The 17,648-nt window shown below is 43.5% G+C and overlaps 1 protein-coding gene across 1 annotated transcript; it reads right to left on the bottom strand.

Moving 5' to 3' along the window:
* Window positions 1-10,283: 10,283 nt before the first annotated feature.
* On the bottom strand, window positions 10,284-16,460 carry LOC110527318 (uncharacterized). The gene is made up of 2 exons (XM_021608511.3): window positions 16,087-16,460; window positions 10,284-12,195 (listed from the first exon to the last, which is right to left on the bottom strand). Exons 1-2 carry the CDS (start codon window positions 16,277-16,279, stop codon window positions 11,447-11,449), a joined length of 942 nt encoding a protein of 313 aa, XP_021464186.3. The 5' UTR covers window positions 16,280-16,460; the 3' UTR covers window positions 10,284-11,446.
* Between the last annotated feature and the right edge of the window lie 1,188 nt (window positions 16,461-17,648).

Genomic DNA, 17,648 nt, shown 5'->3' with positions numbered 1-17,648 from the left:
TTGGGGATTGGTGAGTAATCAAGGGCTGATTGCTCACCAGCTGTACAAGTACCATGAAGCTGCCAGAAGTGCAGCACACAGGAGAGACTTGGGGGGGGGGGGGGGGGGGAGGACTCCTGTATAGTTGGGGATGGTACCAGAGGTAACATGAAGGAGTTTACTTTTGACCCCCACAGGATACATACAGCAAGACCCGGAGCCCAGAAGACTGTATCCTAGAGAGGGTCTCTTGGGGGATACAGTAAGACCCGGAGCCCAGAAGACTGTATCCTAGAGAGGGTCTCATGGGGGAGACCTATTCTTTTCTTTTGGACTATTATTTTAATAAACACCTTTGAAACTGAGCTAATCCTACTCTGTCCATGTCTGATCTGTGTAAACGTTTTGACCCATCCCCCTGGTCTGCCACACTCTTCACAGTCCCCGTTGTTCCATAAGGTTGCTTTTTAAATCTGATTCTACTGCTACCAGTTACCTGATGTGGAATAGATTTACATGTAGTCATGGTTCTATGTAGTGCTGTGCGCCTCCCGCTGTCTGTTCTGGACTTGGGGACTGTGAAGAGACCTCTGGTGACATGTCTTGTGGGGTATGCATGGGTGTCTGAGCTGTGTGCTAGTAGTTTAAACAGACAGCTCAGTGCATTCAGCTTGTCAACACTTCTTACAAAAACAAGTAGTGAAGTCAATCTCTCCTTCACTTTGAGCCATGAGAGACTTACATCCATATTATTCATGTTAGCTCTCCGTATACATTTAAGGGCCAGCCATATTGCCCTGTTCTGAGACAATTTTCCCAGGTCCCCCTTTGTGGCACCTGACCACACGACTGAACAGTAGACCAGGTGCGACAAAACTAGGCCTGTAGGACCTGCCTTGTTGATAGTGTTGTTAAGAAGGCAAAGCAGTGCTTTATTATGGACAGACTTCTCCCCATCTTACCTACTGTTGTATCAACATGTTTTGATCATGTATACAATCCAGGGTTACTCCCAAATACAATGCTTTTAGTTTTTGAAATATTTAGGACAAATCACATTTATTTATATAGCCCTTCGTACATCAGCTGATATCTCAAAGTTCTGTACAGAAACCCAGCCTAAAACCCCAAACAGCAAGCAATGCAGGTGTAGAAGCACGGTGGCTAGGAAAAACTCACTAGAAAGGCCAAAACCTAGGAAGAAACCTAGAGAGGAACCAGGCTATGAGGGGTGGCCAGTCCTCTTCTGGCTGTGCCGGGTGGAGATTATAACAGACCATGGCCAAGATGTTCAAACGTTCATAAATGACCAGCACAGTAGTTGTCGAGGGTGCAGCAAGTCAGCACCTCAGGATTAAATGTCAGTTGGCTTTTCATAGCCGATCATTAAGAGTATCTCTACTACTCCTGCTGTCTCTAGAGAATTGAAAACAGCAGGTCTGGAACAGGTAGCACGTCCGGTGAACAGGTCAGGATTCCATAGCCGCAGGCAGAACAGTTGAAACTGGAGCAGCAGCACGGCCAGGTGGACTGGGGACAGCAAGGAGTCATCATGCCAGGTAGTCCTGAGGCATGGTCATAGGGCTCAAGTCCTCCGAGAGAAAGAGAGAATTAGAGAGAGCATACTTAAATTCACACAGGACACCGGATAAGACAGGAGAAGTACTCCAGATATAACAAACTGACCCTAGCCCCCCGACACATAAACTACTGCAGCATAAATACTGGAGGCTGAGACAGGAGGGGACAGGAGACACTGTGGCTTCATCTGATGATACCCCCGGACAGGGCCAAACAGGAAGGATATAACCTCACCCACCAAAGCACAGCCCCCACACCACATATCTTCAACCACCAACTTACCATCCTGAGACAAGGCCGAGTATAGCCCACAAAGATCTCCGCCACGGCACAACCCAAGGGTGCTGCCAACCCAGACAGGAAGACCACGTCAGTGACTCAACCCACTCAAGTGACGCACCCCTCCTAGGGACGGCATGAAAGAGCACCAGTAAGCCAGTGACTCAGCCCCTGTAATAGGGTTAGAGGCAGAGAATCCCAGTGGAGAGAGGGGAACCGGCCAGGCAGAGACAGCAAGGGTGGTTCGTTGCTCCAGAGCCTTTCCGTTCACCTTCACACTCCTGGGCCAGACTACACTCAATCATATGAACCACTGAAGAGATGAGTCTTCAGTGAAGACTTAAAGGTTGAGACCGAGTCTGCGTCTGTCACATGGGTAGGCAGACCATTCCATAAAAATGGAGCTCTATAGGAGAAATCCCTGCCTCCAGCTGTTTGCTTAGAAATTCTAAGGACAATTAGGAGGCCTGCGTCTTGCGACCGTAGCGTACGTGTAGGTATGTACGGCAGGACCAAATCAGAAAGATAGGTAGGAGCAAGCCCATGTAATGCCTTGTCGGTTAGCAGTAAAACCTTGAAATCAGCCCTTGCCTTAACAGGAGGCCAGTGTAGGGAGGCTAGCACTGGAGTAAAATGATCAAATTATTTGGTTCTAGTCAGGATTCTAGCAGCCGTATTTAGATAGTTTTAAAAAATATTTTCTGGGTCAAGGTTTGGCTTTTTCAAGAGAGGCTTTATTACTGACCAATGTATTCCTTGCTTTACTCAAAGCCATTGGCAAGTAATTAGTAAAGATTGAAATAAGTAAGGGGCTGCCCTGGGGAATTTCTGATTCTATGATTGTTTTGGAGAGGCTTCCATTAAAGAACACCTTCTGTGTTCTGTTAGGCAGGTAACTCTTTATCCAAAATATAACAGAGGGTGTAAAGCCATAACTAGGGCTTTGGCTGTCATGGAATTTCATCAACCAGATTGTCATGACAACAACTATCGGTCTCACGTTAATTCACATAAACACATTTAGCATCTCCTGGCTTCCACACACTTTTTAATACACTGTAAGGCTGCATGATGCGACTAATGATGATTTGAAAAAAGTCGCCTGAAAGGCATTAGCTCTGCTTTGTTTTTTTGTGTGTAGGCTGTACACACTACTGTACATCAGTCACTCATTCACAATTTGACAAGCACTTGATAATGCCTAGAATTTCACGGCGGCATCCCTTTGTGTGGCCGTAATGCACCCTAAACAAATCCATGCCTTTTGCGGCCAGTGGAAGTTGTGCCCTTCTCGCTGAGTGCTGCACTCTCCATCACGTGATCTGGTCTTTCTCACAGGCCACAAGACATACACATCAGGGACGCAACTGCGCCGTCCTTATCCAATTACGAGGTGCATATTGAAGATATTGGAAGAACTGTCCACATTTACTTTTCGTCAGCCAACAAGATGAGTAGGCCTAACAAACAGCAAAAGCACTAGCCTATGTCAATCTACTATCCCCCATTGTACAAAGGTCGACCTGTTCTACTCTGTGCGATAAATAAATATTCCAAACATAGTCTGGGACAGTTGTGGGATGCGATAGATCCCAAATTAATACAACCATTTGCATCAAAAAACATTTTTTACGGAATGAGGCTGACGCAACAGATCAGAACGTTTAGCTTAAAATTTTGATAAACTATTAGGCTATTTCTTCACATTATACGCACAGCAATGCACACATGCTAGTAGGCTATAAGTGCGAATGATCAATTAGCGGAAAACACTATTATGAAAACTAACCGCAAATGCAATTATGCATGTAATTCAAATGTTTTATTTCAGTGAGTTTCAGAGATATGAATTCCATCTGTTACTAGCAAGTTATTGATTTCATGAACCATGTTTCTTAGGTTACATATGTTAATGTGGGCTCATTATGTTTGAGCTGAGTAGACTTCCTACTAGGGCACACCGCCTCAGTGCTAGCAGTAGAAGTCTTGTTCATAGGCACATGATTACTGCATACAATAACTGTAGGATCAACAGAGGCATTCAGGGCAGTTAGGGGGACGTAAATTAGGTTACTTACATTGTGTCTGCAAACACCATTGGGATAATGTACATTTTCTGCAGCATTATGACAACTCAGCGACAAAATGGTAGGGCTTAACTGAGCTGGGCTTGGATCATCGATAAGTCATTGTCTCAACGCATCCTTGAAAAGTGTGGACAGAGTCCAGGAGCCAAGATGATTCAGATGGACTCCATCATTCCTGTAGAGCATTTTCTGTTTTTCATTTTCTCTAAATCTAAAAAGGCACAAACTAGATTTGAGTCATTGTAATAAGTAATTGAAAATGCTATTACTCCAACCTTGTGAAAGTAACAAACTGACACGTTTTAATTTGTCAAAAACAACTTTATTTCAAAAGAGTGAATGGCTCGCATGGCTCACATGGCTCGCTAGCCTCTTCTCCGCACGGGGTGGCTTTTTTCATTTTGTTGACGTCATTTCCGGTCACGACTTGCAGACTTGTTTTTGAGTTGCTGTGCGTTTTGTTGCCAACCTGTTTTGCTACCTGACAAATTTACGGTTTTTACTTTTTAATTACCGTTTATATTTTTGTTTTTTCCTACTCAACTTTTTCACTCCGGACGCTTTATCTGGACACGGTTCGTCAGGACCTCCAACAGCCGAAGCTAAGTAGTAACATTAACATGATGCCTTCTAATTGCAGTCGCTGTACTCGCCTTACGGCGAGGATAGCTGTGCTACAAGCCCAGCTTCAGACGCAATCGCTAGGCAAGGGTAATTTCAGTGTAGGAAAGGATGAAACAGCGTCTGTGCCACCAGTAAGTACAGATAGTAGTATAAATCCCCTGGCACAGTCCCCGCAGCCGGACAACTTTCTCACGGTTTCTGGAAGGAAATGCTGTAGGAACGCTCAACCGGTGTCGCTCATTCAGCCGACAGAAACTTTCAACCGGTTTTCCCCATTAAGCAGCGGGTCGGAGTCAGAGGCCGAGTCTTCTCTGGTCTCTACTCCTCCCGTTACGGGGTCTGAGACGCCGAAGCTTCCCACCATTAGCTCTGACAAATTGAAAACTCTAGTCATTGGCGACTCCATTACCCGCAGTATTAGACTTGAGAATCATCCAGCGATCATACACTGTTTACCGGGGGGCAGGGCTACCGACGTTAAGGCTAATCTGAAGATGGTGCTGGCTAAAGCTAAAACTGGCGAGTGTAGAGAGTATAGAGATATTGTTATCCACGTCGGCACCAACGATGTTAGGATGAAACAGTCAGAGATCACCAAGCGCAACATAGCTTCTGCGTGTAAATCAGCTAGAAAGATGTGTCGGCATCGAGTAATTGTCTCTGGCCCCCTCCCAGTTAGGGGGAGTGATGAGCTCTACAGCAGAGTCTCACAACTCAATCGCTGGTTGAAAACTGTTTTCTGCCCCTCCCAAAAGAATTTGTAGATAATTGGCCCTCTTTCTGGGACTCACCCACAAACAGGACCAAGCCTGACCTGCTGAGGAGTGACGGACTCCATCCTAGCTGGAGGGGTGCTCTCATTTTATCTACCAACATAGACAGGGCTCTAACTCCTCTAGCTCCACAATGAAATAGGGTGCAGGCCAGGCAGCAGGCTGTTAGCCAGCCTGCCAGCATAGTGGAGTCTGCCACTAGCACAGTCAGTGTAGTCAGCTCAGCTATCACCATTGAGACCGTGTCTGTGCCTCGACCTAGGTTGGGCAAAACTAAACATGGCGGTGTTCGCTTTAGCAATCTCACTAGGATAAAGACCACCTCCATTCCTGTCATTATTGAAAGAGATCATGATACCTCACATCTCAAAATAGGGCTACTTAATGTTAGATCCCTTACTTCAAAGGCAATTATAGTCAATGAACTAATCACTGATCATAATCTTGATGTGATTGGCCTGACTGAAACATGGCTTAAGCCTGATGAATTTACTGTGTTAAATGAGGCCTCACCTCCTGGCTACACTAGTGACCATATCCCCCGTGCATCCCGCAAAGGCGGAGGTGTTGCTAACATTTACGATAGCAAATTTCAATTTACAAAAAAAAAAATGACGTTTTCGTCTTTTGAGCTTCTAGTCATGAAATCTATGCAGCCTACTCAATCACTTTTTATAGCTACTGTTTACAGGCCTCCTGGGCCATATACAGCGTTCCTCACTGAGTTCCCTGAATTCCTATCGGACCTTGTAGTCATAGCGGATAATATTCTAATCTTTGGTGACTTTAATATTCACATGGAAAAGTCCACAGACCCACTCCAAAAGGCTTTCGGAGCCATCATCGACTCAGTGGGTTTTGTCCAACATGTCTCTGGACCCACTCACTGTCACAGTCATACGCTGGACCTAGTTTTGTCCCATGGAATAAATGTTGTGGATCTTAATGTTTTTCCTCATAATCCTGGACTATCGGACCACCATTTTATTACGTTTGCAATTGCAACAAATAATCTGCTCAGACCCCAACCAAGGATCATCAAAAGTCGTGCTATAAATTCACAGACAACACAAAGATTCCTTGATGTCCTTCCAGATTCCCTCTGTCTACCCAAGGACGCCAGAGGACAAAAATCAGTTAACCACCTAACTGAGGAACTCAACTTAACCTTGCGCAATACCCTAGATGCAGTTGCACCCCTAAAAACTAAAAACATTTCTCATAAGAAACTAGCTCCCTGGTACACAGAAAATACCCGAGCTCTGAAGCAAGCTTCCAGAAAATTGGAACGGAAATGGCGCCACACCAAACTGGAAGTCTTCCGACTAGCTTGGAAAGACAGTACTGTGCAGTACCGAAGAGCCCTTACTGCTGCTCGATCATCCTATTTTTCTAACTTAATTGAGGAAAATAAGAACAATCCGAAATTCCTTTTTGATACTGTCGCAAAGCTAACTAAAAAGCAGCATTCCCCAAGAGAGGATGACTTTCACTTTAGCAGTGATAAATTCATGAACTTCTTTGAGGAAAAGATTATGATTATTAGAAAGCAAATTACGGACTCTTCCTTAAATCTGCGTATTCCTTCAAAGCTCAGTTGTCCTGAGTCTGCACAACTCTGCCAGGACCTAGGATCAAGAGAGACACTCAAGTGTTTTAGTACTATATCTCTTGACACAATGATGAAAATAATCATGGCCTCTAAACCTTCAAGCTGCATACTGGACCCTATTCCAACTAAACTACTGAAAGAGCTGCTTCCTGTGCTTGGCCCTCCTATGTTGAACATAATAAACGGCTCTCTATCCACCGGATGTGTACCAAACTCACTAAAAGTGGCAGTAATAAAGCCTCTCTTGAAAAAGCCAAACCTTGACCCAGAAAATATAAAAAACTATCGGCCTATATCGAATCTTCCATTCCTCTCAAAAATTTTAGAAAAGGCTGTTGCGCAACAACTCACTGCCTTCCTGAAGACAAACAATGTATACGAAATGCTTCAGTCTGGTTTTAGACCCCATCATAGCACTGAGACGGCACTTGTGAAGGTGGTAAATGACATTTTAATGGCATCGGACCGAGGCTCTGCATCTGTCCTCGTGCTCCTAGACCTTAGTGCTGCTTTTGATACCATCGATCACCACATTCTTTTGGAGAGATTGGAAACCCAAATTGGTCTACACGGACAAGTTCTGGCCTGGTTTAGATCTTATCTGTCGGAAAGATATCAGTTTGTCTCTGTGAATGGTCTGTCCTCTGACAAATCAACTGTAAATTTCGGTGTTCCTCAAGGTTCCGTTTTAGGACCACTATTGTTTTCACTATATATTTTACCTCTTGGGGATGTTATTCGAAAACATAATGTTAACTTTCACTGCTATGCGGATGACACACAGCTGTACATTTCAATTAAACATGGTGAAGCCCCAAAATTGCCCTTGCTAGAAGAATGTGTTTCAGACATAAGGAAGTGGATGGCTGCAAACTTTCTACTTTTAAACTCGGACAAAACAGAGATGCTTGTTCTAGGTCCCAAGAAACAAAGAGATCTTCTGTTGAATCTGACAATTAATCTTAATGGTTGTACAGTCGTCTCAAATAAAACTGTGAAGGACCTCGGCGTTACTCTGGACCCTGATCTCTCTTTTGAAGAACATATCAAGACCATTTCAAGGACAGCTTTTTTCCATCTACGTAACATTGCAAAAATCAGGAACTTTCTGTCCAAAAATGATGCAGAAAAATTAATCCATGCTTTTGTCACTTCCAGGTTAGACTACTGCAATGCTCTACTCTCCGGCTACCCGGATAAAGCACTAAATAAACTTCAGTTAGTGCTAAATACGGCTGCTAGAATCCTGACTAGAACCAAAAAATTTGATCATATTACTCCAGTGCTAGCCTCTCTACACTGGCTTCCTGTCAAAGCAAGGGCTGATTTCAAGGTTTTACTGCTAACCTACAAAGCATTACATGGGCTTGCTCCTATCTCTGTGATTTGGTCCTGCCGTACATACCTACACGTACGCTACGGTCACAAGACGCAGGCCTCCTAATTGTCCCTAGAATTTTTAAGCAAACAGCTGGAGGCAGGGCTTTCTCCTATAGAGCTCCATTTTTATGGAACGGTCTGCCTACCCATGTCAGAGACGCAAACTCGGTCTCAACCTTTAAGTCTCTACTGAAGACTCATCTCTTCAGTGGGTCATATGATTGAGTGTAGTCTGGCCCAGGAGTGGGAGGGTGAACGGAAAGGCTCTGGAGCAACGAACCACCCTTGCTGTCTCTGCCTGGCCGGTTCCCCTCTTTCCACTGGGATTCTCTGCCTCTAACCCTATTACAGGGGCTGAGTCACTGGCTTTACTGGGGCTCTCTCATGCCGTCCCTGGAGGGGGTGCGTCACCTGAGTGGGTTGAGTCACTGATGTGGTCATCCTGTCTGGGTTGGCGCCCCCCCCCCCCCCCCTTAAGTTGTGCCGTGGCGGAGGTCTTTGTGGGCTATACTCAGCCTTGTCTCAGGATGGTATGTTGGTGGTTGAAGATATCCCTCTAGTGGTGTGGGGGCTGTGCTTTGGCAAAGTGGGTGGGGTTATATCCTTCCTGTTTGGCCCTGTCCGGGGGTGTCCTCGGAGTGGGCCACAGTGTCTCCTGACCCCTCCTGTCTCAGCCTCCAGTATTTATGCTGCAGTAGTTTGTGTCGGGGGGCTAGGGTCAGTTTGTTATATCTGGAGTACTTCTCCTGTCCTATTCGGTGTCCTGTGTGAATCTAAGTGTGCGTTCTCTAATTCTCTCCTTCTCTCTTTCTCTCTCTCGGAGGACCTGAGCCCTAGGACCATGCCCCAGGACTACCTGACATGATGACTCCTTGCTGTCCCCAGTCCACCTGGCTGTGCTGCTGCTCCAGTTTCAACTGTTCTGCCTTATTATTATTCAACCATGCTGATCATTTATGAACATTTGAACATCTTGGCCATGTTCTGTTATAATCTCCACCCGGCACAGCCAGAAGAGGACTGGCCATCCCACATATGCTCTCTCTAATTCTCTCTTTCTTTCTCTCTCTCGGAGGACCTGAGCCCTAGGACCATGCCCCAGGAATACCTGACATGATGACTCTTTGCTGTCCCCAGTCCACCTGACTGTGCTGCTGCTCCAGTTTCAACTATTCTGCCTTATTATTATTCGACCATGCTGGTCATTTATGAACATTTGAACATCTTGACCATGTTTTGTTATAATCTCCACCCGGCACAGCCAGAAGAGGACTGGCCACCCCACATAGCCTGGTTCCTCTCTAGGTTTCTTCCTAGGTTTTGGCCTTTCTAGGGAGTTTTTCCTAGCCACCGTGCTTCTTCACCTGCATTGCTTGCTGTTTGGGGTTTTAGGCTGGGTTTCTGTACAGCACTTTGAGATATCAGCTGATGTACGAAGGGCTATATAAAATAAATTTGATTTGATTTGATTTGAGTGCCTTTGATTTGCACATGCGCAGTTCGGGGCGGGGCGACCGTAAGACCCAATGACGTTTCTGCGCATTCACTTAGCTAGCCAATGTCGCCATTGCATCGCCTACAAGTGTGATCGGAATTTCTATTCGAGAAGCAGTTTCTACCCATTTTCATACTATAATGTCTTTGGTGCACCTTTAAATCATCATGTCCCAGGAGACACCAACTAGGAGGAGGTAAATGTTGATCCCAAACAGTAACACAGGGTCAGGGGTTGTGTTCTCAAAGCGTTTCAAAGTAGGAGTGCTGATCTAGGATAAGTTCAGCTTTTTCAATTATAATGAATGGACAGGAGTGATCTGATCCTAGATTAGCACTCATCCAAGATGCTTCATGAAAACAGGCCCAGATACATTCCCATCTGCCTAATAGGTCAGGATAGGGTTGGGGTAGGAGGCAGGAAATAGAGCTGATAGGCAGGTTTAATACATCCTCCAATATGAATGACATCCATTCTTTAAAAAGTACTTTATTACAACAAATTATTTGCTGCATTATATAGATTGTCAAATACGTAATAGGCTACTTCAATATTCTAACATCAGTACAGATAGAAGATAGTGGCCCAAATATCCTGTACGTTATTGTTAAACAATTGAATAAGAACTCGTTGTTCAGAAATCCAAATGTGTGCTCTGTGCTAGATACAGCAGTGAGGGAGTTTGATTAGGCTGAACCGCGGTGCACCTGGCTATGACCTGTCATGTGATTGGATCACACCCGTGAGGCAGCATAGTCTCAAACTGATGCAATCACTTTTCACCTGGTGCAAACTCTGCCCACCCGGGCCAGCATAATCAAATTCCCTCATTATAACGGCAAATAGGCATCCAAAAAAAGTGAGCACCAAAATGAGCTTACAAATTGGATAGAGTGATGCTTTACACTCCACACGCACATTGTTACTTTCCTTAGCTACAAAACCAAATAACGTTGCTCAAACAGAAGGGGGAAGTAACAAAAAGTCACTGACAACCAAAACGAAACAGGCAGGGTTTTACGAGGGGTTCTGAAAGACACTCGTTGGGGTATCCACTGAAAGTTGACTAGTCACAACAACAGGAATGTAAATGACAACCACCACGAGCACCCACTAAACTTGCCCAAGAAGAGGCCAACACAAGAAAAACCCACACCAAACTTAAAAGACAGGAAACAAACCAAAAAGTTGAGCAAAACAAAAATACAGGGAAGATCAGACAAATTAACATTTTTCTATAAAATGAAATAGGGAGACCCAACTAAAAAGGTGTTGACCGAACATCCTCAATTCAAGGCAACTGAAGCACTGGGCCAGCCACTCTTAAATAGCACAAGGGCCAGCACAGGTGTAACACATACTGACTAACGAGGTGACACATCGCTGCCTCCAACGTGCTAAAGTGCTATACATCCTAAAGTCCAACCTGAAAACATAAATTGAAAAAACAAAACCTTTAACACAACTACATTTGTTTTGTTGTCAAGTGGCAGGAAATATAATAATTATTTACAAGTTGGATGTAACAAGAAATTCAAGTGAGTAATCATTTGTTGTTCTCACTTCAAGCTGAAGCTTTTGTGTGAGTGCTCATATGAGACTTCAAGCTTCCTTTATAACCAAAGCATTTGCCACATTATTTGCACTGGTAAGGTTTCTCCCCTGTGTGAACACGCTGATGAAGTCTTAAATAGCTTAATGCGATGTAACCTTTCTTGCACACAGGACAGATATATGGTCTCTCTCCTGTATGAGCTCTCATATGCAATGTCAATTCTATCTTCTGGTTGAAGGCTTTGTCACAGTCTTTACACTGATATGGTCTCTCCCCTGTGTGTATCCTTGAATGAACGGTCAAGTGTCCCTTCTGGTTAAACATTTTGCCACATTGTTTGCACTGATAGGGATTCTCTCCTGTGTGTACCCTTGTATGGATGGTCAAGTTGCTCTTCTGGTTAAACCTTTTGCCACATTGTTTGCACTGATAGGGGTTCTCTCCTGTGTGTGTCCTTGAATGAATGGTCAAGTGTCCCTTACGTGTGAAGCTGTTGCCACATTGTTTACACTGATATGGTTTCTCCACTGCAGCAGAGCAGTCTGGATGAACTGAAAGGGGCTGATCACTGGTTGGTTGTGGTACTCTGTAGTCCTCTCCATCAGGTTCTGTTTTGATCTCTTCAGTTATGATGATAGGTAGAGTGCTCATCTCTCCATCATCCACAGTTTGGTTTTGGTAATGATGTGAGGGCTGAGGTGGGTCCTCCTGACTGAGTCTGTGCTCCTGTTGTTCCTCTTTAATATGTGTGGGTTCTGGGTCCTCCTGCTCTAGACTGGGGCTCCACTCCTGCTGCTCAGTGGGAACGACAGGAGTCAGTAGCTGGAAGTCTGGAGGGGAAAAAATATAGTCAATCAATATTGACTTCTTAATACAATACCTGTCATTTTGTTTGGAAGACCTCTCTGCACTCAAAAATAAAACTATTTTGTTGACTAGTCTACACTACAGCACAGGAAAGGCTATACTGACACTCCTGACCTACAAAAATACACTGCTCAAAAAAATAAAGGGAACACTTAAACAACACAATGTAACTCCAAGTCAATCACACTTCTGTGAAATCAAACTGTCCACTTAGGAAGCAACACTGATTGACAATAAATTCCACATGCTGTTGTGCAAATGGAATAGACAACAGGTGGAAATTATAGGCATTTAGCAAGACACCCCCAATAAAGGAGTGTTTCTGCAGGTCCACTTCTCAGTTCCTATGCTTCCTGGCTGATGTTTTGGTCACTTTTGAATGCTTTCACTCTAGTGGTAGCATGAGATGGAGTCTACAACCCACACAAGTGGCTCAGGTAGTGCAGCTCATCCAAGATGACACATCAATGCGAGCTGTGGCAAGAAGGTTTGCTGTGTCTGTCAGCGTAGTGTCCAGAGCATGGAGGCGCTACCAGGAGACAGACCAGTACATCAGGAGACGTGGAGGAGGCCGTAGGAGGGCAACAACCCAGCAGCAGGACCGCTACCTCCGCCTTTGTGCAAGGAAGAACAGGAGGAGCACTGCCAGAGCCCTGCAAAATGACCTCCAGCAGGCCACAAATGTGCATGTGTCTGCTCAAACGGTCAGAAACAGACTCCATGAGGGTGGTATGAGGGCCCGACGTCCACAGGTGGGGGTTGTGCTTACAGCCCAACACTGTGCAGGACGTTTGGCATTTGCCAGAGAACACCAAGATTGGCAAATTCGCCACTGGCGCTGTGTTCCCTGTGTTCTTCACAGATTCTTTCTTCACAGATGAAAGCAGGTTCACACTGAGCACATGTGACAGACGTGACAGTCTGGAGACGCCATGGAGAACGTTCTGCTGCCTGCAACATCCTCCAGCATGACCGGTTTAGCGGTGGGTCAGTCATGGTGTGGGGTGGCATTTCTTTGGGGGGCCGCACAGCCCTCCATGTGCTCGCCAGAGGTAGCCTGACTGCCATTAGGTACCGATATGAGATCCTCAGACCCCTTGTGAGACCATATGCTGGTGCGGTTGGCCCTGGGTTCCTCCTAATGCAAGACAATGCTAGACCTCATGTGGCTGGAGTGTGTCAGCAGTTCCTGCAAGAGGAAGGCATTGATGCTATGGACTGGCCCGCCCGTTCCCCAGACCTGAATCCAATTGAGCACATCTGGGACATCATGTCTCGCTCCATCCACCAACGCCACGTTGCACCACAGACTGTCCAGGAGTTGGCGGATGCTTTAGTCCAGGTCTGGGAGGAGATCCCTCAGGAGACCATCTGCCACCTCATCAGGAGCATGCCCAGGCGTTGTAGGGAGGTCATACAGGCACGTGGAGGCCACACACACTACTGAGCCTAATTTTGACTTGTTTTAAGGACATTACATCAAAGTTGGATCAGCCTGTAGTGTGGTTTTCCACTTTAATTTTGAGTGTGACTCCAAATCCAGACCTCCATGAAATTTGATTTCCATTGATAATTTTTGCGTGACTTTGTTGTCAGCACATTCAACTATGTAAAGAAAAAAGTATTTAATAAGAATATTTCATTCATTCAGATCTAGGATGTGGTATTTTAGTGTTCCCTTTATTTTTTTGAGCAGTGTATATTTAATTTCAGAATGAGTTAAAATTAGGTTAGGTTAGGGTTAAGATAAGGATCAGTTTTAGATTTTGGTTAGTTGTTTACTGGACAGTCGTAGGGCTGGGCGGTATACCGTATATTACTATATACCGGTATTGATGCACGGACCGGTTTGGGTTTTTACTTTACCTTCTATAAGGGTATTTGAATGTTTGGTTTGTTAAATGTGATACACTGTATGTAATGTCCACTTTTATAGTTTACTCCCCTACTTCAGTCACTGCTCTCTCATGCCGCTTTCCACACAGACCTAGCCCTACCCCACCCACTGTCACTCAAGGAGTGCATTTGTTGTTGCTCGACCACGGGACACTTGCATTCAGTCTGCATGATCAATGCAGCACGTGAAACAATGTTGATAACTGCGATGCTGTTTCCACTTTGCTTCTTAATCTACAACATCTACAAACTGCTAGTTTGTCTTTTCTTAGCAAGTTGTGGCTAAGTTGTGTTAGCTGCTAATCGCTAGTTATCTGGCTAGCTAGCTAGTAAATGTACTGAGTCGAAGCAAACTTAGCTAGCTATACAACCTGATACCAGTAATGGTGTAGGCCTAAAACAGCATGTTGTTTGTGCAACAGTATCTTCTAAATCAAAGAGGAATAGGCAAAGCTTAAATATGTTAGCTACATGAAGTAGCTAAGAGAGAGATTATAGGGTACCCAAAGAAACACTGACCATCACTTTGGTTCCTACCCTGACACTAACTCCTCACTGGTATTTTTGTTTGTGTCCTGTCAAACAACACTGTATTCAAAGTGTCCACTATTATCTTCTAGCTATATAATTAGAATAATAATTTTTCCATGATTCCAACAGTTCACACAAGTGTTGATCTAAATCGCAAGTTAATTTTTAAATTTATTTTACCTTTATTAATCTAGGCAGTTAAGAACAAATTCTTATTTTCAATGACGGCCTAGGAACAGTGGGTTAACTGCCTTGTTCAGGGACAGAACGACAGATTTTTTTTTACCTTGTCAGCTCTCGATCTTGCAACCTTTGTTACTAGTCCAATGCTTGAACCACTAGGCTACCTCACTTTTTTTTTGCCCATATCGTGCAGCCCTACGTGACAGTGTGGAAATAATCTCAAATGAGTGCAGGAAATTATTTTGAGTTGAAGTTTAATTGAACAGTAGAAAACAATTAGAATGAGTTAGACCCATTGAAATAACGTGTGTTGCCACCCTAGGGTCAAGAACTACTCATAAAGCAAATGTCTAACTTTTATATTCAAAAACATAAAGTACCATCAAATACTGTTAACATTTAGAAAAATACTGTGATATGATATTTTGACCATATCACTCAGCCCTAGTATTTTGTAAAAACAAAAGTACTTATAAAAAGAAGCTGTTACCATGTTCCAACGCATATTATATAGTTTCTGTTTCATAGTTGTAACAAAGGCTCCCCACAAATAAAATTGATTTAACAGTGGAATTTGTGTTTTTACATATAGCCTACATCAACTAATGAAAATGCTATTTTGTTACTTGGAATCAGGGAACAAATATTTTCCAATGTTACCAAAGACCATCATGAACACAATCAAATTATTATTTCAGTGATAGCATATGAAATGTATTAATTACACTGTTAGAATTTTGCAGTCAGAATGACTCATTTGCATAAAGGGGGTCCCTCGAGGCCCAGCGGTGCTAGTGTTTACTATATTTAAAACCAAATACTTTTACTCAAGTAGTACTTTATTTTACTAGGATTTTCACTTTTATCTGAGTCATTTTCTATTATGGTATATTTACTTTTACTCATGTATGACACTTTAGTACTTTTTCCACCAATGCTCAGACTCGTCCTCTAGCTTGAAAACAGACATCCAAACTCTTGCGGTACAGTAGCTCCATGGAAAGTAGTTGCGCAGCATGGTAAGAACCCGAAGAAAAAGAAAAAAACACCAATTAAAACCGTCTAACCCATAGCAGAGCGCTTTTGACGTACCCACTTCATTATACTCGCCCTTAATCCAGTCGCCATATTGGGATGAAGCTACACCCTTCACCTCCCCTTTGGCATATCACTATGTGCCACATTAATCTAATCTATTGGTCTACAAGTCAAATCTCGTACAACAACTGTATTTCACTACAAACCTGCTATGTGTGATGTTCTCTCTGGTTTGGTAGCCATGTCCAACAGCCTCCGTAGACGCTCGTTCTCCTTTGCTGAACGGCAGATTTGTTCCTGATACTCCGCTATAGTCTTCTCTACGACCCCGAATATCTCCACAGCAGCTGTCGACAAACGCTCGGTAACGAACACATTCAACAACTGTAGTTTCGACATATTGGAAATGGTTATGAAAGTGTAGCTGTTCGTTTTATCAAATAAATATTGGTTGAAACCTTTCTATAAGAATCTGCTTAGCGCCCTTTGAACAACAATTTCTATATTTAAAAAAAAAAAAATTGATAGTGTTCTCCTTTCACAAAAGCTGGTCGGCAGAAAAAAAATACTGCATTACATTAGCGCCACCTGCTGTTTTGGAGCATTTAATGGAAAACCAGTTATTGGATCCAGCCCATTACCTGGACAAAGCAGAGTTTTGCCCTCGGTTTCAATGTGGGTCCCAAGACGCCGTTTTATTCATGCCTTTGCCTTGTCTGTTAGTACCTTCTAATTAAAGTTGCAATAGAGCCCCACAGTGGAGGTATCATAATACCCATCAAATCTAGTGGTCAAACAGGGAAATGGTTCCAATCGCCTTTCAACCATTAATTTTTCCCATAGTGAATTGTAGTTCTTTATGAAAGCTACATTAGTAGCTAATTAGTGTTTCATTTTTGTGGAGTAAATACAGGTGAATATACAAGTCAAAAGTTTGGACACACCTACTCATTCAAGGGTTTTTAATTTTTCTTATTTTCTACATTGTAGAATAATAGCGAAGACATCAAAACTATGAAATAACACATGGAATCATGTAGTAACCAAAAAAGTTTTAAACAAATCAAAATAATTTGAGATTATTCAAAGTAGCCACACTTTGCCTTGATGACAGCTTTGCACACTCTTGGCATCACCAGGCCCAGTGAATCAGAATGAGTTTTTCCCCACAAAAGGGCTTTATTACAAATAGAAATACTCAAGTTCATCAGCTGTCCAGGTGGCGGGTCTCAGATGATCCCACAGGTGAAGAAGCTGGATGTGGATGTCCTTGGCTGGTGTGATTTCACATGTTCTGCGATTGTGAGGCTGGTTGGATGTACTGCCAAATTCTCTAAATAGACGTTGGAGTCGGCTTATGGTAGAGAAATTAACATTGAATTCTCTGGCAACAGCTCTGGTGGACATTCCTGTATTCAACATGCCAATTGCACGCTCTCTCAACTTAAGACATCTGTGGCATTGTGTGACAAACTGCACATTTTAGTGGCCTTTTATTTTCTCCAACACAAGGTGTAAACAAATTTGTGCACAACATTTGAGGGAAATAACCTTTCAAGGATATTTAATTTCAGCTCATGAAACATGGGACCAACACTTTACATGTTGCGTTTAGATTTTTTTCAGTATAGATAACCACAGACTGTAGTTACATGTACAATGCACATTACCCTCCTTACAAGTAAAAAAAAAAATAGCATATAATAGCATAATGAATGTTGTGACCTCTTTATTGAAAATGTTTCTTTATAAACATCGCATGCCACAG

Source organism: Oncorhynchus mykiss, chromosome 7, assembly GCF_057628025.1.
Source record: "Oncorhynchus mykiss isolate SJ-2025 chromosome 7, ASM5762802v1, whole genome shotgun sequence".
In the NCBI taxonomy this organism is placed as follows: domain Eukaryota; kingdom Metazoa; phylum Chordata; class Actinopteri; order Salmoniformes; family Salmonidae; genus Oncorhynchus; species Oncorhynchus mykiss.
Note: the sequence above shows the minus strand (reverse complement) of the source record. Positions and strands in the feature narration are given on the sequence as shown.